The sequence below is a fragment of the Tinamus guttatus genome, unplaced genomic scaffold, assembly GCF_059628265.1.
Source record: "Tinamus guttatus ecotype Peru unplaced genomic scaffold, ASM5962826v1 Tinamus_guttatus_pri_ptg000032l, whole genome shotgun sequence".
Classification (NCBI taxonomy): Eukaryota; Metazoa; Chordata; class Aves; order Tinamiformes; family Tinamidae; genus Tinamus; species Tinamus guttatus.
This window is the reverse complement of record NW_028288566.1, coordinates 995,658-1,017,205: the sequence shown is the minus strand read 5'-3', so window position 1 is coordinate 1,017,205 and position 21,548 is coordinate 995,658. Positions and strand designations below refer to the sequence as shown.

The 21,548-nt window shown below is 43.8% G+C and overlaps 1 protein-coding gene across 6 annotated transcripts in view; it reads right to left on the bottom strand.

The window, feature by feature from the left end:
* Positions 1-21,548, bottom strand: part of ADGRB1 (adhesion G protein-coupled receptor B1) — a 257,067-nt gene that overhangs the window by 112,677 nt on the left and 122,842 nt on the right. For 4 of the 6 annotated variants that reach the window (XM_088531226.1, XM_088531238.1, XM_088531245.1 and 1 more), the window contains exons 5-13: positions 18,698-18,862; positions 17,096-17,259; positions 14,129-14,303; positions 12,367-12,531; positions 8,575-8,676; positions 6,482-6,588; positions 5,644-5,838; positions 4,662-4,730; positions 52-160 (exon numbers count right to left, since the gene is read on the bottom strand). In XM_088531226.1, the coding sequence (XP_088387352.1) occupies positions 52-160; positions 4,662-4,730; positions 5,644-5,838; positions 6,482-6,588; positions 8,575-8,676; positions 12,367-12,531; positions 14,129-14,303; positions 17,096-17,259; positions 18,698-18,862 (1,251 nt within the window). Of the gene's footprint in view, positions 1-51; positions 161-4,661; positions 4,731-5,643; positions 5,839-6,481; positions 6,589-8,574; positions 8,677-12,366; positions 12,532-14,128; positions 14,304-17,094; positions 17,260-18,697; positions 18,863-21,548 lie in introns of all 6 variants that reach the window. The other 2 variants (XM_088531233.1, XM_088531260.1) reach the window with 1 other exon arrangement.

Sequence of the window (21,548 nt, the reverse complement as noted above, 5' to 3'; positions counted from 1 at the left end):
TAATTAGATTTCTGGAGTCTCTACCCAAATGGGGAGTGCAAATCAGCTCACCCAGATTGTCCGTCACTTGGTAGGAATCCCGGAAATCTTTCATGCGAAAGCCAATGACATCAATGAAATCCTCCACAAGCCTGAACAACTCCTTGGCATTTGGCCCTGTCTGCAGAGAGAAGGAGAATGCTTAGTAGCACAGATCCTAGAGCACAGAATGAGTTTCTCTGAGGGAAAAGATTTCCATCCTCACACATATATTGGAAGCATACGCTGGATATAACAGGATATTACAGAGCTGTGAAGAATAAGGATGAGAAATTCTAAAAGGAGGTCTAAAAAAATTAAAAGCAAAAAGTAGAAGATAATAATATGACATTCAGATTGAGGAGACTGAGAGCTGAGGGCAATAGTTCTCAAATCTCCAGAGGAACTCTTTGTAGTAGAAGATGACCTATCTATCACTATGACCCACCACCCTATTCAGAGCAGACAAGATACTGCATTCCTACTATTAATGCAATAAGAGAAACATGGTAACACAGATCCTTAGCAGCCATGATTTGATATAGGACCAGTGACTGGAGTACCTGGTCCAGCATAGTTGCTAACAAATCAGTGGAGCCGCACCAAGCCAGGAACTTCAACCTACACTACTCATATACACAAAGAGCAAGTTTGACCCAGGCTTCTCGTATTTCAGGCTTACAGCTATTTGGGATGTTTGGAGGCTGTTTTCACACATAGACAACACAGAAGTGCAACAAGATGTCATGCAGGAAGCAGGGAAAGAAACATAGGTGAGGAATCACTGCTTTCCCTTCCACCTTTGAGTACCTCAGGGACTTTTGTGTTGTTTAGTTTGATGCCCACACTAGGAAAAAAGAGTGAGAAAGTCTTTGCTCTCTTCTCCTGCTCCCTGTTGACCTTCCAAGTATTGCTCTTTGCTCTGAGCCTCTTCTAGATCAAAAACTGCAGGAAGCCCGTAGTGCACTTCAAGGCAATTCTGAATTAAATCCTTATGGAGGGAGGGAAGAGCATTCTCAAAGTCAGAAATCCAGGTAAGTCTGGCCTGTTTAGTGACACAGGGCACAACAAGCTTAAAAATAGTCTCTAAACTCCTCTGACTAAACTCAACTCCTAAAGCACCAGCAGGCTTAAACTCACACTTGCCTGTGAAGACAGAAAGAGGCAGTAATGTGGCCTGGGGTTTGTTCACTTGTATATTTATTTCATGATCCCATGGGGTACTTGGATAGCATTTCATTGAACCACATCTCTGGCCCAAGCGCATCATCCAGTTGTTGACTTGAGTTAGGAACAGCCTGGGAAGGAAAGTATATCCCAGCAATGTAGAAGGTTGTCCTGGGAGCAAACACCAAGGACAACCGTGAGGACCTCCAGGGTCTAATATTGAATCCCAGGCACTACATCACATCATCCTATCCAGACAAGTAGCATCATCTATCTTAAGGCTAAATGTGCTTTCCTGTTTCGTTATCAGGATCTTGCTCTCCAAATAACCCAGTTGGCTGCTTCTTATGCTGAGGTTGCCTGTCTCTTTGTCTTGTGTTTCTCTCATGATGTTTTCACCATCTGACTGACTACCTATCATCTGCTCAAGGCACATTCCCCTAAGGGAAATTAGCTAATACCACAAGAGAGCAAAGAAGACCAAACAACCCCTTTCATCTGTTCTTTTACTGCTTTCATGGCAATTTCAGATTCTCACCATAATTCAGACCTCCCGAGGGGGCTGAGCAGAGCTGAAGGGAAAGCTGGAGACTGGACAGGACACCAAAATGGGACGGAGGTAGAAGGCAAGTAAGCTGGTGAGTCTATAGGCAAAGAAGTGCAGGACTGGTCATGCATATTTGTATGTCTGTACAAAGCAGGTTTGGTGAGCTAAAATTCTATCATCAGGATTAAAGAAAAAGAAATCATGCTAATACTGCAGGAGTAGAAAGGAGTAAGAGAAGTTGTTATTAAGAGAATATTTTTATATTCTACTATTGATTGAACCTACCAGCTAAAATTAAACCAAGACCATGATGGTCATTTTCTTTCAGGCTTCTATCTTAAATTGGCTAACACAATGTCCCCAGTGACCTTGTAGAGCTCTGACTGAATGCATTTCTGACTTTTTTTTAACATACCAACACCTTTATACAGTGTCCACAGGGCAATTGAGATGAGTGCAATTCAGATGAGTGTATTTTCAATGTGGAAATTAGGAGTTTATCTAGCCAAATGTGGGTCTTGAATTGTCTCCGGTAGCTTTGAGGGAGAGGGACAGAGACTGCACGAGCTCTGTTGTCATCCTGTGTCTGTAAGATCTCTGAGGGTAGTCTCTGTCCTAAAGCCATAAGGATGGACTGTGATCTCAGTTCCTACTAAAAGGAGCCTGACAAGAATTTTCCATAGAAGTTTAGACCATCTCAGTCCCATTTCTCACGCAGGATGCAGGCAGCAAGCTGGGCTGTGTCTAGCTATAGGCACATAGAGCAGATTGGAAAGCCAGTGGGAATGAATTGCCACAAAGCGTTAGCTGCAGCTGTCTTTATGGGGATCAACAGGGTTTCCTTGTTGTCATGACAACTCAACAGTCTCCTCTGTGCTTCTCTGAAATACACACACACACACACACACCTGAATGCTCAAGACAGAGCATTTGGTCCTTTATCTTTCCTGGAGCCAGACCATGCCACCCACCTCGTGATGCCAGATCATGCCATCCACCTAAATGCAACATGTCATTGTCCAGTCTCAGGGAAAAAGAGGAAGGGCACATTCATGAGGCTACTCAGCTGTCAGTGAAACTCCTGTCTCATGAAGGAACTGTAACATAATGGGTTATTCAGGCCTCTTTCTCAAGAAGTGGACTGCCATGGAGTGTGCCAGCATCTGTTGTTAAGACTTCTTTCCAGAGGACTTTCATGGTTAACGCAACTATAACTAGCCTCTGGGACTACTGTTTTCACTTCTTTCTTGCCTATTCTTTCTTGCCTATTTGGTATTTTCCAACCTTTTGGAGGAATTTTGGAACAGCAAAGGACAGCTAAAAAAGAGCTGCCATGCTGAGACCAACACCTTCCATGGGAGTGAAGTCTCTAAGACACTGTGCTATGTGCTTTGACCTGATTCTATTGTGCGCTAAGGCCAAAGCATGGTGGGGTTTATCTTCCAAGGTGCAAGGACAAGGAAGTAGTATATACATGGATCCATTGACCAGAGCTGCTGGTCTGAGATGATAAAACCCTTTCACTTTGATGGAACTCCGGAAGGCTGCCATAAGGCAGAATCTCTAAGCCCAGGACACCCAGCCCTGGTGAGGCCACATCTGGAGTATTGTGTCCAGTTCTGGGCCCCACAGTACAAGAGGGATGTGGAGCTGCTGGAGAGAGTCCAGCGCAGGGCCACAAGGATGATCAGGGGCCTGGAACATCTGCCCTATGAGAAGAGGCTGAGGGAGCTGGGCCTGTTCAGCCTGGAGAAGAGAAGGCTGAGAGGGGATCTAATCAGCGTCTATAAGTTCCTGAAGGGAGGCAGTGAGGAGGATGGGGCCGGTCTCTTTTCACTTGTGGTCACTGACAAAACTAGAGGAAACAGCTGGAAACTGAAGCATCAAAAGTTCCACAGGAACTTAAGGACAAATTTCTTAACAGTGAGGGTGACAGAGCACTGGAACATGCTTCCCAGAGAGGTTGTGGAGTCTCTGGAGATCTTCAAAACCCCCTTGGACGCAGTCCTGTGCCACGTGCTCTAGGTGACCCTGCGTGTGCAGGGGGTTGGACTAGATGACCTCTAAAGGTCCCTTCCAACCTTAAGCATTCTATGATTCTAAGTGGCTGAGAGGTTTGCAGAAATTATTAGAAAAGGTCAAAAGAACAAGTAGTAAGTCTCATACAAGCTCAAGCAAAGACTATGACTGGGACATAGGCAAGGAAAATGTGGACAGAACAACACACAACACTTCTACCTGGTACACTAGGCCTTAGCTACTGAATTGCTTAGCAGAATCTCAAACCTTGGGAGGAGAGAAAGAAAGTAAAATGTAACTAAGCCCTAGCTCATCTTGCCCTGAGCTGAACTAGAAACTCAGGTGAGCAGAGCACAGGTCTGACCCCTGAAGGTACTGCCTGTCTTGCATCTTTTTTAGCCAGGAGCTCAAGCCCATGTAAACACCCTGCTTTATTTTAACAAAAGGAATAGAAGGGAATTATTCCAATTCAGGAGGGTCACCAAACTCAATTTGATCTCTGAGATTCTCTGTGAAGAATTTGGTATTCACAACCAATTTCCCCTGATGTATAGCTAAGATCCTGTAGCTCAGTGAGTTACTCCATAAATAGGACTCATGGTAGCTTGGCACTAGGCTTACATACACAACTCTTTGCATGGATGGTCTAATTGGCAGTAACCCCTTCAGAGGCAGTTGACTCTGAAACTGACCACAGTTGACCATGTCCAAGTCGTTTGTCCCTTTCATCACAAGGAGTAAGAGGAACAGCAATTGTGGACGGAAATGTTCTTCATGGATGGAGGTCTGTGGCTGTCATCAGTCTATGTTGCCTACAATACATTATGGACAAGAACTGGGAGATCTAGCTTAAGGCTTAAGCCTGCTCTGAAAACTTGTCCTGTTTCAGAGAACTGCCAAGTTTTCATACCAGCTGAGCTTCCTCCCATTTGTCCCGGTTTTCCTCCGATAACAGGTTGCTGATAATCTGGACAAAGTTCTGGAGAAGAGAGACAGAGAGAGAAAGAAAGAGAGAAAGAAAGGAGGTGGTGAGCAAAACAGGTTAAAATAAAGCTTATACCCAAGACTTTCACTGTGACTGCTATAGCTTCTAAGACACTGGACAGAGATGTGTTGTCTTCATTACTGAAGATTTTTAAGAGCAGCTGTCAAATACACAGCTACCAGAAATTGGCTAAGAATAGGTGATCTTGCCATGTATAAGTCCCTTCCTGTCCTGTTTTATAAAATTTTCATTATTTCTGGGGAAATCTCTTTATAGTCATCTTTCCTCTCTGACTGGGAACGAAGAGCAGTGAAGGAGCAAGGGAGGCTCTGCATGGTGGTCATTTTATGGGACTAAGGAGCACACAACAAGAAAGGAGATAAATGATTTCGAAACCATTGATTTTTTTCTCCAATTCTGTCACCCATTGCAGATTCTGCAGGATTAGTTTAATGTTTCAAGTTGTGTGGTGATGACCTATCCCAGGGGTATATCTTATAGCTGCTTGGCATGCAGCTGCTGAAAGTAAAATCCTAGAGTGACAAGCTATAGAGACATTTTCCTACATCAACATCCTGCTACTTAATACCACAGGATTGTCTTACCTATAGTCATTAGACTGCAATCCTTTCCAAACAACACTCTCATGTCAATTAGACTCCACAGTAAGTGCTATTAGTTTGAATAAGCGCTATCAGTCACTTTGGTTTTCAAGCTCTTATTTTATAAGCCAGCGAAAATGACCTCAAATGGGAGGTTGTTAGCACAGAGAGTCACTTCACTTGGGCAGAAATTTTTCTCAGTTCTCGTCAGCTTTGATTTGACTCCAAAGGACAAAATCAAACTCTGATCTCTGTGCATGCACCTATATCCTATATCCTGCCTACCAATGTGCAGCTCAGCTCACCTGCACATCCCCAGAAGTTGGGCTGTAATAAGCCCTACGGAAGATCTCTGTCATATTCCTGAGTACATCGATGGTGGACAGCAAGTCCCCGCTGTAGCTGGTCCCGTCCTGAGAGATTTCAACAAGGTTCTGGAGCACGTCTGACAGTCCATCTCCCATCAAGCCACGCTGAGCTTTGGAAAGATGTTCCCTGGTCTGAGAGACAGAAAGAAACATGACAAATGTTAGTGACAGTCAAAACTCAAGTTAATGAGCTCAGTGGAGGAATAGTTGGGGGAAAGTTTATGACCTTCCACATAATTCAGAGCACAGATTAGATGAATTTGACAATCTCAGCTGGACTGAAAGTCTGTGATATTTATAAAATCACAGTCAAATTTTTGGTATGCACCCAAAGGAAAGGTAGTTTGTAGACTCAGAAGAGGTTATTTACCACACAGGCTACTCTGCTGGTAACTTAGGACCAGAAAACAGATCCTTTTTTTTTTTTTTTTTTTTCCCTAGATTTGTCTTTTAACTGAATTGTACCTATCTTAGAAGGAACTGTAGCTAGGCCTGAACAGGAAAGGACAAGTCTAATAAAGGCAATAGCATTTTAAGACAAGGCTCAAGAGACTAGCAAAATGGGAGATTTGATCACAACATGAACATTCTGAGACTAATGAAAAATAAATGACCTATTTAATGTTGTTATTATTATCAGCAAAAGTGTTACAAACACATTATATCAGTGAGGGACCATCCCTTGTGCACTTGTGCATGGATTTTTTTTTCAACCGCAGCAACTAAAAAGCAATTTTGAAAGATCTTGTTTAGCTGAGAGGCTGGTCTTTCTTACCATCATCTGTATGTTTCTGTAATCAATAGAAACACACTTGATGTATGTTGGAGGGTCCCAGTAAGCTATCCCTTCTTCATCTAAAGTGCATCTTCGAAGGATCAACCCTAAAAGAGGATAGAAAAGAGCATGGAAACGGTAGAATGAAAAGACAAGCATCTTCACGGAGGTGACCCAGAACCGGCTAGTGCTGCTACACAAGCATACCTACCAGCACAAAGAGCAGCAGGGGCATCTGCTAATGCATGAACCATAGGCACTATCATGTAGGACAGGTTATTTATAGTTCCTTTTCTAGCATTTTCTCAGAGAGGGACAGGAGAATGAAAGAGAAAGAGAATGAGAATGGAAACAAAAGCTTGTGATTTGGACCTGGCTAATTAAAGCAAAAGAAGGCTTTTCCTGCCTTGGTATACAACAGGCTAAGGCCCACAAGCTTAATGAGCTGACATGGTCCAGGTCTTGCAGCTAAACCAGCCACAGTCTTTTATGCTACCTACACCATCCCAACAAGAATAAACATCCAACAGTACCATCTTTGTATCAGTTGAAAAGCTCTGGGAGCTGCCTGCAATTTTCCCCTTGTTCTTCCTGCGCTACACTGAGTTTTGCAGTGGTGATCATGCATTTCTGTGATGCAGAGGAAGAGAGGTATTAGCAAAGAAAAGGGTCTGAGCAATTACGCTGCCGTTTGAAGAGTCTCTGAGGAGCAGGCTTTGGCTGGGTCCACAGTTCATAGAATAATAGAGTGCTCAAGGTTGGAAGGGACCTCTAGAGGTCATCTAGTCCAACCCCCTGCACACGCAGGGTCACCTAGAGCACGTGGCACAGGACTGTGTCCAAGTGGGTTTTGAAGATCTCCAGAGAAGGAGACTCCACAACCTCTCTGGGCAGCCTGTTCCAGTGCTCTGTCACCCTCACTGTTACGAAGTTTTTCCTTAAGTTCATGTGGAACTTTTGGTGCTTCAGTTTGTGGCCATTACCTCTAGTTCTGTCGGTGGCCACCAGTGAAGAGAGGCCAGCACCATCCTCCTCACTGCCTCCCTTGAGGTACTTATAGACACTGATCAGATCCCCTCTCAGCCTTCTCTTCTCCAGGCTGAAAAGGCCCAGCTCCCTCAGCCTCTCCTCGTAGGGCAGATGTTCCAGGCCCCTGATCATCCTTGTGGCCCTGCGCTGGACTCTCTCCAGCAGCTCCACATCCCTCTTGCACTGTGGAGCCCAGAATTGTCCATTGCTATTGCTGAAAGATTTGGTGACCTGGCTATGGATACAGCCCTTCCTCTAGGCTAGCACTTAGGATGACACTGGATAGCCTAGGCTGCGTGAGTCAGAAAGCATCATGGTTTGCCTGCATCCACAGCCTCACTCAAACACAATAAAAACCTTTATGTTCATTACAGGAACTGTTGTCCTCATTTCCTTTCCTGTGTGGGAGTGAAGAACATCCAGTTAAGGACAGGATTCACCACCAACACATCTCCTAGGTCTTTGTTCCCTTGCACTTTCAATTCCTTAGGAAGCACAACGCTGCACACAATGGATGACACCTAATTGTGCAGACACTATCACCTCAAACACCACGGTCAGATCATCTACCTGAGTACCTAAAGATATGTTTAGGACACTAGTATGGTTTCTAAGAAGGAAAGAGAAACATCTATGTGTGATTGATTGGCTGCTGATTGCAGCTCAGATGTCCAGCTTTCAGATGTTGGCTTCTTTTCTGGAGAAAAACACAATACTTAAGTCCAGGGGATTCTAGCAGCCATGATATATCCCTACCTACTCCTGCAGAGCTATTTGTAGATAACAGGGTTGACAAAGCGAAGCTTTCCCAGTGCAACTATCCCAGGACTAGGCAGTAGCTGGATGCTAAAGCACCTCAGTTTCCCCAGAATGGAGCAAGAAGGTTACACAATGAGGGATGACAGAAAACCAGGGAGATTTTATTCAGCCCTGATCCCAGGGAGAAAAGTCCCATTGTTCATCCTTTTATCCCGTAACCAGGGTCCCCTCATGTGAGAGGTAATGGATGAAGGATGCTTGGAGGGACGGCCAGCTCCTGGGCTGGTACATATGACCGTCCTTACCTGTAGCATTGCGTGGACACCGGACAGCTGCAGCATCCCCGGCAGGCGTCTCTTTCCACACCACTGAGGCAAAATTTTCCTCATCACAGATTTCATGGGGCTCTGCAAGCAAGGAAAAATTCTATTGGTAAAAGCTCCTTCCCCAGGTCACAAGTAAGGAAACAGAAAGATGAGAAAAGAGAAACCCATGGGGAAAACAGAAGATTGATCCAAAGGAAAGAGCACTGCAAAGCAAGCAAGGATGTCTGGAGGTGAATTCCCAGTTCCACAGCTGCCTTAGCACCCAGCCTCATACAAGCCCATCAACCTCTCTGGAGTTTGCTCTACCTGAAAACTGGACTGCAGGCCATGTCAAGGATTAGATAGCTAATGCATACCTAACAACCTGGGAAAGTGCTAACATGCCTGCCTTGCCTTGCGACAGATCTTTGGAATAAAAATGCTATTGCAGAGGAGTTTTCTTTTTTTTCTTTTTTTTTCTTTTTTTTTTTTCCTGATTAAGGGAAAGATGGACACCTTTTGGGTGTGAACATTATGGTTGCAGAACCCACTCCTGGTCTATCCTTTAGAGTCACCATACAGATCTGCAGCTGGATATTCCTAAAATGCAGCTCTGAAAAAATAAATTGAAGTAAGAATAAAGGAAAGAGCAGCAAGTGGAGGAAAAGAAGGAAAAAAAAAAAAAACAAGAAAGATGTATCTTTCAGGTGGAGTTCCTGCAGGTCCTCTGTTGCCATCTTATGTGAGAACTCAAGAAGATCAGAGTACTAGCAGGCTGGATTTGCATCTGCAGCTCATTTCTGAATGTTGCTATAGAGCCCAGCAGACTGTGGAAAGGTGCAAAAAGCATTCACAGAGGTTACAGAGAAATCTTTTTGGAAGGAGACATCTTTCAGCTGCTTCCACCTGTGGAAGGAGGGTATCCACCACAGAAGAAGAGATTTCTACTGAGATGTTCATTACTTGCATTCCATAAAATAGAGAGGACCATGAGCAGCGTATTAAAGGTATTCACCCCTCCTGAGGGTAGGAGGAAGAAAAATTGCAGGGAAAATGTACATGTTCTGCAAAGATGGGATGAGGACTTTGTTTTTTCATACTTTCCCCACCAGAGCTGCTGGGCAGCAGTGACCCTGAAGGTGTCCTGCCATATGGGACTGTGCAATGCATGTGTTGACAGACAGCAACCAGCTCATGATCTGCATCCCTGCCAAATCTTCAGGGAAGGAGGCTCCCCACTGCTGTTTTGGACCTGCCTGCAGCATCAACATGGCTCTGTGGAAGGCTCAAACCTGAGTTCTTGCGGATGGCAAGTTCTGCTGCTTTGAAGGACTTGTATGGGACTGAAAAAACTGCCTGCACCTCCCTGGCTCCAGCTGTCACCTCAGCTATCACAAAGACAGATTTCGCCCTGGTCCATTCAGTAGACACCAATGATGAACATATTCTGGTGTCTTCTTTGAAACAGATGCTCCCTCCCTGCTTTTAAAATTCCCTTTTAAGTAATCAGTATCATAACAAAATCCTCCAGGACAAGCAGGATTCCTCCTGTACATATGCAGAAGCAGCCCTGATGCAAACACTGTGAGTTCTGTAGATAAGGCAGAATACGTGGAGAAAAGTGACACTTTTATTTCCAAGCTTTTGACAAGGAGCTGCAGGACAGTGGTCAAGTTGCCCAGTTATCACTGGCCTGTGGCCACCTAGAAAGCCCGTGGCAGAGAGCTGAATGCAAAACTCCTGATCTCTGGCCCAGAGCTTAGGACATGGTCAGATGTTCTCGAGACCAAACTGTGGTTCACAGCAGGGTCTGGAGCATGGGATATGGAACTTTGAGCACCTTGAGTTGCAAAGTAGTGGAGCAGATGCTGTACATCAAAAGGCAGAGTTTGTTCCCATCAGACCCACTCATCTTCCTCCCTCTCTAAATCATCAAACATGCCCTATTTCCCTACCACTGCAGTCTCCCTGGGGACCACTGAGGGATGCTGTGGACTAAAGATGCTCTTTAGCAATACACGGGTTGTCTTGCCAATGAGAGCAGTAGGAAGTCCCAGGCCAGGAGAGTCATTTCACACACACCATTTTTTTTTCTTACTTTCCTTTTTTTAATATTGCTCTATAACAAAATCCTTTTTTTTTTTCTTTTTTTTCTTTTTTTTGCCAGAGTGACCTATTTGCACTAGGAGATGTTAATAATTAACCCAGTTAAGCTCACTTTTTCTGCTCAAATCAAATCATGTTGGTGTTTGATACTTTCTCCAGAGCAAATTGAGCCCGTTTATTTTTAGCCTCTGATGACTCCCCCACCTTTTCCTTGCTCTGCAAATTAACAACTGCAGCAAGACCCCCCTGGTGTTGAACCCTAGCATGACTCAGTCCCTGGGACATGCCTTTCTTTTTCGAACACTGCACAGATATGAGATCCTACAGAAAAGAGGAGAAAAGATTGGCCTTGTTCTGCCAGGGCCCCAGCTGGCACAAACTGAAGCTGAAATAAATCTGCATCGCTCTGTAGACACCACCATATGACCTGGTGCTAAGATTTTCTATGACAAGGGAGAGCTTTGTGGCTGAGTTTGAAGACTCTCACACGCCACTGCTAATTGAGAGGCTCAGCTTGCAAGAAGAGGTGATGTCTTTCATGAGAACATAGCTGAGAAAAAAAGGGGAAAAAAAGAAGAAAAAGTGAATACGCTTTCTCATAGCGCCTTTATTGGGTTTCTCTTCTAGTTAAACTAGGTGAAACTCCTGCGCTGAAGCATTTGCTCTTTTATCTTTGCAGTTTTTGAAGGAGTAGGGCAGGCAGCAAAACGCTGCAGAGCCTCCCCAAAAAACGGCTCTAAAGCACCGACTTTATGTCAAGCTACGACATGTCTTCCTGGGAGTCCAAACCGGTTGGGTGTCTTCACAGCAATCCCTCCCACTGCTCCCTGAGCTCTTCTGGCGATTAATTAACCTTACGGTCAAAAATTGGGCCCCATTACAATCGATGCGGTCTGACTTCTAGCATCACATAGGCCATCGATTTCCCACTAGCAAGTTCACCAGAAGGCCCTTTAAATGCGACTGCGAAAGAGGATAGAAATGGTGCACTGGCCTCTTTTTTTTTTTTTTTCCCTCCCATTGTCTTTATAACGAGTAAGAGACATCTGGAAGGGTTCTCACTTGTAAGTATTTCCTTCTGATTATTTTTTGCACTAAAACTCAAGATGTTTTTCACATTAAAACCCAAGATATCTTCTGTCCTGTCCCCCAGCCCTTTTTTTTGCACTCCTCTTTTTTTTTTTTTTTTTTTCTGAGATGGATGCTGTCACCATTGCTGTGTCTGGAAAGGAAGGGTAAGGGGAGGCAAGAACCTGACAGATATAAATGTGTTTGTCCTGTTTAATCTGCCGTTGGCATGCAGGTTTTCCAGAGGCTACATAAAGTGTGGGAAACCACTATACTATCCTCAGCACTCAAATGCATGGATTGGGGACAGTGTTATTATTTGCCTCTATCAAATCATGTGTCTCTTTTCCTCTTACACCTCCACAGCAGTGAAAAGTGCCATATATACACCTATGGGATTTATTAAACACTCAGGAATATCAGCAGAATCCTTGCGCTGTCTTTGGCAAGAATTAGATAAAAAGCTGTGATGTTTCTTGTGCCTGTGTTATGAGCATCATCAAACAAAACTGCAGTCACCGTTGCATTCATGAAGTTCTCTGATGTGTGTGCTCAGTAATTCTTTCCAAAAAAACGTGTATTCCCAGTGCAGCATCACGGTGTCCATGGGGCACTTACCGGGACATTTCTTGTCATTGCACTGTTTATACTCTTCCTTGGGACCCTGGCAAGTCGCTCCACCAAAGAAAGGCCCATAGCACACGCGGTCACGTCTCTGAGTCCCACCTCCGCACGTGGTGGTGCAGCTTCCCCACACTCCCCACGCCTGCCATTTCCCATCCACTGGAAATGAAAAAGAGGAGAGAAACAGCCTGTCACATCCCATCACCACCCGCAGCAGAGGGAAGCAAGTATCCAAGGTAAACCTGGAACATGTGGTTAGTAGAGCATGACTCACTGTGAAGGGAGATTTTCTGCTTGGTGCCTTGCCTACTTCTCAATTGACACAAATCAGTGTGTCCTCCTCACACTGGTCTAAAGGGACCAGGAGGGCCTTCAGGAGAGAAACCATAAAGAAATTTCAAATAAAGGTCTTTCCATCTGTTTCCATTGCATCATTGCTTCATATTCCATTGGACGGAGATTTTGCACCTGAGCTGGGCTTAGAGGTTGTCTCATTTCATTGTATCTTCTCCAAGCATTTCTCAAGATTCAGCAGAAATACTTGTTTTATATTATTTTATCTTTTTATATTTTATATTATTTATCAAAATACTGTAAAAATGTTAATTAGTCCTCACAACAAGCCTGCAAGTAGGGAAGCATTCTCCTGCATCACAGATATAAAACAACAACTCAGTGACAGAACTAGAGCAAGGATTTTAGCCTCCTGATTCCTACTTGGGTTTTAATTAGGAGATAACAGGCCACACTGGGTATGATAACTCCTCTTGAGAGGGTGGAGGATCCCACTCTTTTTTCTCCAAACCATGGAAAAAAAAATATCATGAAAGAAAAGGTACAGGTCCAACCTCTGATGCTTTCTAAAGTGGTACCATATGGACTCCAATGTTCCTCCAGTCTCTAACTCTGAAATCAGTGGGAGTAGGATGCCTAAAAACAGTCAGGCACTTTGTGTCTCTGAAAATCTTCAGAAGTTGCAAAGACAGAGTAGGATGTAGGTAACAGAGTCCGTGTAGGAAAGTACAATACCCATGTCAAATAATGTTTTATGTTACTCTGCTGCTATTAAGTAGATTTCCATGCAGATGATGGCCCTCTCCATCTCAGAGGCACATTGCTTCTCAGTCCCACATAGGCTAGCAGCCCATGAGAGAGTCACGGGCCAGGAGAACCATGGCAAAAATTCGTCATTGATCAAGCTTGAAGGCTTCTGGAGGTTCAAGCCTTGTTTCCAGGTAGGAATATTTTCCACGCAAGCAGGTTCACTGAATCCCTTGGCAATGGCCCTCCCCAGGAAAGAGGAAAATTGCACCGATTCCGCAGTGCTGGCATCAGCCTGAGAAATGACAATTTCTGGTGTCAGGTGAACTGAGATATCTGCTCCTGTATTTGTCTGTTTGCCTGCCTGAAATGGTTCTCCTGGATCTTCCCTATGCTGGACCTCATCATGGACAAAGTTTAAAGACATGATAAAACAGTAGTGCTGCCCTGTTTGCCTTTTTTCTTTTTTTTTTAAAGAAAGAACATGCTTAAAATTGGTAATTAATGTTAGAAAAATATTTTCCCTGTAGGCAATTACTCATTTCTCCAGAGTCTCCTGAAACGTTTGACCACTATGGATTGTGTCTTACATGGTCCACTGGTACCACGACCTCCTTATTGCTGCATGAGTGCTGAAAACTGTCCCATCCATCCCCAGAGGAAACAGCCTACCTGGAACAACAGCAAAGGATGAAAAAAATGAAGGTCCACTGACCTGGACATTGCCGTAGGAAACAGTCCCTGGTCTCCACCCAGTGTCCCTGACACTCTGCTCCACCATAGGAAGGCCCGTTGCATTCCCTCGTCCGCTGCTGGGTGCCGTTGGAGCAGGAGGCAGAGCATGAGCTCCAGCTCGACCACTCATTCCAGTTGCCGTCCACTGAGTGGCCCAAAGAAAGAAAACAAAACTGAATGTGAAAATCACTCCCACTGGAAGGAGGCAATAGCAAGAGTCTACAGCCTCTGCAAACAGTGGTGGGGGCAAAAGGTGGGGACAAGCTGGGTGCACAGAGCAGGAGGGAGAAGAACATCAAGGAAATGTTCAGACAAATGTGGCAATGGCAACTTCTCAGGAGCCGCAGCAACCTCTGTCTCACATTTTATGGCCCAGGAAGTGCCATTTATGGACACAAGTGCCTAGACCTTTTTTGTTGTTGTTCATGCTTTACATAGTACCATAAAGTTGAAATTATTAATATTATGCATTCCAACATAAAAGTCAAAATTATTAATATTGCAGATATAACATAAAAATAGAGAGCATGAAACATGCTTTCATGAAAAATTTTAAGGAATCCATACATTCCCACAACATTTTCCTTTGGGTAATTGGCACTTCTTGAGGGAACATTTTTCATCATGACTCATCCGAAGTAATGGATGAACCTAGAAGGAAGGGAACTTCCTCTACCCCAAATTCTGTTTGTTTTGTTTTGCTTTGTTTTTTTCAGAGCTATCATTAAAGCACACATACAAACTGGAATCACAAAGTTTTTCAACAGAATTCAAGCTGTCAGACAGAAAATACTTGGAGTGTAGGTGTGATCTAACGCGACATCATGAGTAGAGAGAATGTGTGTGGTCAATGTCCTCCTCTCATGGCTGAATTAACACTGACAGCCTTGATATGTCTCGACACAGAAGCAGCTCAGATAATTAAAGAGGAGAGGAAGCGAAAAGAGAAGTTATCATAAGGACAGGAAGAAGCATGACTACATCTTATTAGCATGACATAAGGTAAAGCATTCCCAAGGGTGGCACTTACACCCTAATTGGACCCTGACCAACAGACAGCTCACCCAGTCCACTATTCCTGGAAAACTTTTTCTCATTAGCAGTTGTCATCATGCTTTGTCTAGCTTTCACTAACTATTAGTTCTTACTCAAAAAAAAAAAAAAATCCCTAAAATGTCTAAATCTTAAATTATATTTTTTGTAGATTCCAAACCTTTTTTTTTTTTTTTTGACTTTGTTTACCAGTCCAGGAGAAAACATATACAGACTGATCCATTGTGTAATTGTTAGTCTTCGAACAACTCCCAGTAACTACCAGTGCAGCTGAATGGTAATTTTTTAATTTGTTTTTAAGCATGTAGGAAAATGCTAAAATACCCTACTGTTAACTCAGAGGGTGCACACAAGTTCTGTAGGTCTGAAAAATAAGACACTTTCAGAAAAAATTGTCTAACAATCCAAGCTTGATGCTTTCATCAAGTGTAAATTCAACATGTTACATAAATGTGTATCATTCCCAAGGAGGCAAATTGCAAGAGGTGGTGACTGGGCAGAGGTAATTCTTCTCTGGAACTGATCCAAAAGCCCACAGGGTAGATCTTACCATAGCTCTATTGTTCCTTCAGCAGAGCATTTTTTATCAACTGTGTGAATAAATCCTTGGAGCAGGGCAGGGATAGGCGATAGGACCGTCTAGTGCATCAAACGTTGTGCTTCAATGAGTCCCCCAGTGCTGCACTCATTTGGCACCGCAAAGCCCCTGATTGCTTTTGTGGCATTAATTAGAGCTGAAGTCTTTCTGTTGAGCTGCCTGTCTCTTCCACCACTGTTTCATTTCCCATAGTGTAGCAACATATTTATTTGTATTTAAATTAATTATGGATCAATGTTAACTCAGGATATGCTTTATTGCCCAAGCAATGCTAGCCCTGACTTTTTCAATTTGTCTTTTTATGACAGAGCCAATTTTGTAGCTGGGTTGTTCTTTATTCTGAGTACAGTCTTTTGGACTGTGGCCAGAATTCCAAGGATAGTTATTTAGGGCGAAAACTAGGCAGAAAATGCCAGGAATCTTTTTGTTAATATTTTCACAAAGTTCTTCATCACTCCCACAGTCCCTCTTCTCCTCTGGGGACATAATAAATTTTCATAATGGTTCTCATGAAACTTAAAAAATTTCAGTTGACATTATCCTCAGAGAGGGAGGAGTATTGGGGATAACCCTCACGTTTAGATCACGGTTCACCAGGACACTCTGATCTCCAAATGAAGATAATGGGGGGTTAGTGATAAACTCAATACCCACCTGCTTTGTAGGAGGGATCTAGAGGAGTGAAATTGGATTTCCAATGAATAAAGGCTGTTTCCTCTGAGGCTGATTTCCAGGGTTTCAAAACAAAACTTGGGGAGAGGTGTTTAAAAGTCGGAAAAAAAGTTCTTCTACATATTAAAAATATGGTGGGGAAGACTCTTAGAAATGCCTCTGCCTATGTCACTGCCCAAGGCAGGATCAAGTACACAGAGAGCTTGCAAAATACAGGCACAAATAATACAAGCAAGGAAATTTATTAATTCAGAAAAACAAGCCCAACTGAGCAGAGCAACTTCAAAACATTTGCTAGGCATCATAAATAAGAAGCATAAGATGGTCTTGTAAATAGCAGTGGCAGCCGAGCCAGCCCAGGTCTATCCCATGTAGCAGGTCCCATGGAGGGGAAATCTGAACCTGACACAATGTTGAAATGAATATACCCAGAAGGTTCCTCTAGTTTGTTCCTCCAATGTGCTCCTTCCTTATCCCAGAGAATCCTCTTTGGGAAGTGTAATCCATCTGCTCATCCAGCACAGATGGGCAGCTGGACATGTGCTCAATGACAAACTCAGTGTCCTTCTTCTGGATTGGGGAGACCTGCTGAAGGGAAGTCTCCGCATCTCTAACTGCCTTACCTGGGCAAAGTGCAATATTGCAGAACTTTGTTTGCTTTTCTGGGCCCTCGCATGGGTTCCCACCAAACTGAGGAGGCTTGCACGTGCGGGTCCGATCCCTGTATCCTCTCCCGCACGTGGAAGAGCACAGGCTCCACGGAGACCACTCATCCCAGGTGCCGTGCACTGAAAACAAAGCAGAAGAAGTCTCCTTACGAAAGGAGGTCTGGAGACCCAGTAAGTGAGCCCACGGAGCACAGCATCTTCCCACTCAAATAAGCAGTACGTGAGAAAGTAGTGTAGGAAGACCAAGAACAAACCAGCCTGAAATGTGCAACAGGAACATCATGTAATGTTTTATAATTTGGTATTGGCACCAAGTGTCTCTCACTTTCCAGCCTACATGAAATAAATCTTAATGCACTTTTCACTGACCTTATTTTGTCTGATTGTTGAGTCCAAGGAGAGGACTTTTTTTGAACAAAAGGTGCAATTAGCTAGAGAGGAGCAAAAAGGTCCTTTGAAGAGTAGCATCACTATCATTTTGTAACTTTTTACCGTTATTTCCCTCTCTCATCCTTTTCTTGTATCATTGAATATTCAAAGACTGCAGCTTTTCAAGCTCTCAGAAAGGGTGTAATGTGTCTACTAATTAGTGTCATGCAGCAGTGACATCATTGGAGCAAACTCGGGGAAACTCAAAAGAATAAAGTGCAATATGCACCACACTTCTGGTCATCACTGGTAATTCCAAGAATTAGATATCCAGAGACTTCTGATCCATATGAATCTAATTTTATCCAATCTAATCTAATCTAATCTGACTGGGTTATTTTTGGAAGGTTAGTGACCATAACAGCTAGAGCGCAAATGTTGCCAGAATGTACTGATGTCTCTTAAGGGACCTAGTTTAATATCAGAACTCTTCAGAATAATACTCAGGTCTCCCAGACCATATTTGTTCACCAGAACTGTAGAAGAAGGAATATGAAAGCAATGAGAAGTGTTGGCTTACTTCTCAAGCAAACTATCAGTATAAGTTTTTTATGTGGACTTTGCAATAGTATGCACAGGGTTGGGCTTTGAGTGACTGATGGTCAAAGGTGTCACCTGCTGCTTCACTTTTGCAATCTGCCACAAGCTTGGAAACTCCCCGCAAGGACACGATCCTGCCAGATTCACATGTGTTCGTTTCATTTAAAAAATCATGGAATTGTCAAAGCACACAGAACCACAGTCCACCTACTGGGACTTGTTCTGTTGAGGGTTTATGAGACTTCATAGTAAAAAAAGAAGAGAAGGGGAGTCTGCCTCCAACCACCTATTGTGCACTTCCCAGGCCTTTAGAGCACCAAGAGAACAAGTTACCTGGAAAGGGTGAAAGAACAGCAAACACTAATCTCATCTTCTCCCTTTCCACTCATGGGTGCTTGTGATTTAGGTCCAGGAATTAGGGAACCCTTAGGCTATAGAGGGCACTAAACTCATTATCAGAGCTGAAAACCTGATCCGTTGCATTCCAGCCTTTACCATAGGTGTGAGAAGATACCATGGGCAGTCAATACTCCATACACTCTGACTCCCTTCCCCTTCTGCCCATTGATGGATGAAACACTCAGCCCACCTGGGCACACAGCAGAGTTGTTGCACTGTCTCTGCTCCCGGAGAGGGCCGCTGCACTGAGTGCTGTAGGAAGACGACACACAGAACCTCGTCCTGGTCTGCCAGCCCTCCCCGCAGGTGGTTGAACACACACTCCATGGGGACCACTCCTCTGCTGCAGGATCACCTGTTGGGGTTGGAACAGAAGGTGAGGCCATGGCATCATTGGTCCTGGACTCTGGCACAGTGATTTTCAAACTGTATTTCATCAACCACTGGCAATCCGTGAAGCTATGCAATATGTCCTACATCTGGTGTGACAGCAAGGGTGCAAAGGGGTTTGTGAAAAAAAAAAAATGTAAAGGTTGACAATGGTTCAAAATGTTTTTGGAAAATGTTTCTTAGAGTTGTAACACACACAAAAAGGAGAAAGATAGTGTAGAAGTATCGGGACATTGGGCAGTGCAGGTCACACTACTGGAGATGGTTTAGCCACTACAATACCAAATAAGTTTGGATATATATACCCGATTTTGGGGATGGTAGCAGTGATTAGATAAGGATGGTAAACATGTCCATAATTGGAGAATTCACAAAGATTCAACTTCTGCCTCCTCAGTTCAGACTGACAGCAGAAGAGGAGACAAAATACAAGGTGATAGTGCCTGAGAATGACATTGGCTTGAGTAATCCCACCAAGGCTTCTCCTCTTATTTTGTTCTTGTGGAGAACAACTGCTTTATAGCCCATGATACGGAACAAGGTTGACTGTTCCCAGACATGGTACGTTGCTTCTCAACTACTTACCTGATGGGGCAGCATTGGAAAGGACAATAAAAGCCTCCCATCAACCGCGAGATGGAGAATGGAAAGAAGAGAAAGAGATATATTCCCTCTATCATTAATATCCTTAAAAGCATGTAATGTTAACAGTGGTTCTTCACCCAGGCCATAGCCTCAAAAAAGTGACCAAGAGTGTGGTATCAGCAGGGTAAGGGCAGAGTTTTCCATGAGTATTCATAGTCAATAAATACCCCCGAGAAAATGTATTTTTCTCTCTGCATGAACACAAAAGCCCGCTCTGTTTCATTTAATTAAATTCTGCATTGTTTGCATTTTTTTTCTATGTATTACTCATAATTAAACATGATAAACCTAGAACATAACATTTGGCATGTATAGTAGACAGACATATGGCAACAACAAACACCAACAACACATCTTTGAGGTTGCACAATATAGGGGCCCTCTAGTAGCAAGTTCCTCAAAGCATCTGACAGCACCATGTTGCATCCTAACAAGATGCATCTGGCAGACTATAGTGGAAGGCATAAGGACCACAACACTGGGTGGAGTATAACTTAAGAGGGACCTACAATGTGGCACAGTCTGAGGTGCACCCAACATGTGGACGCATGTCCGGCACCATGATCAATTCCCCATACAAAGCTGCATGGTGGATTCCACATTGGACTGACCAGCTGCAGCATGGAGAGTGAGAGATACATGACTTCTGGTCTGCTGTTGCTTGAGATCTCAGCCTGCTTTAGGGCAGCAAGCGCTTGAGACCAACTGCATGAAAATCAGTGTAAATAGAGTAGTCACAATGGGGATTGTGAGAACCAGGGATCACCAAACTGCCCTAAATTACTGAAGATATCAGCTGTGATACCAACTAAGGTCACCTAAAGCTGTGCATGTCTGACATCCTTCTCAGGACAGTTTATTCATTTACTGGTGTTGCAGTGAGATTTGTCAGTATGCAATGAAACTTTACACTGGATTTCAAGCATTCATGGAAAACTGACCAAGTAGAGTGTGAATTCATTTATCTACCCATTGGGATTTTGGGTACTGGTCTCTACATTATCTTGTATGCATTGTGATTTTCAGCAAATCTGCTTCGTATGGCTTTCCCTACCTCAACTATGCTGTTGCAAACATTATTATGAGCTCCTCTTTCACAGTATGGTTTCACACTAACAAGGTCAGGGGACAAACAAAATGCATTCGCCTTGCAATCTGCACTCTGCCCACTTAGGGAGATGGATGTCGGACATAACTGACTACGTTCATTAAGCCAAAGTTGCTCAATATTCCTTCATTCTGCATCAGATTAACCTACTTGGCTGGTACCAGTTAGGCAAAGATTGTTGAACACCGCTCTTTCTCTGGGATCTACAGGAGACAGAGCATGTTTTGAGGCTTTGAGGTTTCAAGGAACCGTCTCTTTCCCAAGTATTGGATTTCCTGGTATATCTGAATTTCCACGGTAATTAGACTCCCTTTTCAATAAATGCTGGTATTCAGCTGGCTCTGTTAGATATAAAGGCTTGTGATATTCAGAGTTCACTACCAGCAAGTTACCGTTATGACATCAGCATTTCAACAGGATGACCCAGAATTCAGAAGATCCTTCTTTGGCTCAATCTCCCCAGCTGCCTATCCCACCTAAACCATGCACAGATGGCACCTTTGCGCTACTTGGAGAAACAGGTCCAAATGCCTCCATTAGCCTTACAGCAACCTCCCCTCTGCTCCAGCCAGCAGTACGACATGCCTCAGTGGCAACGGGCTGGCATTTTGCAGTTGGTCTCCAGTCTCACTGTGACAACACTCTCCTGGTTTCATCATCTCACATACCATCTTGCTTTTTTCCTTTGGTGCCTAGTTAAAAGCTACTAGTAGGTACCTAGAAGCATTTCTGATATGCCAGAAAAAGGACAGAGGAAACCTGCAGAGAAGTAATGATTTCTCCCATCAGTGATTCATGGCTCAGAAAAACTGCCATCCCACCACCTCCTTCTCAGACTTGGCTGTAGTTTCACAAGCTCTAACTCCAGTCAAGACTTACTGTGTCATTAGATGAATGA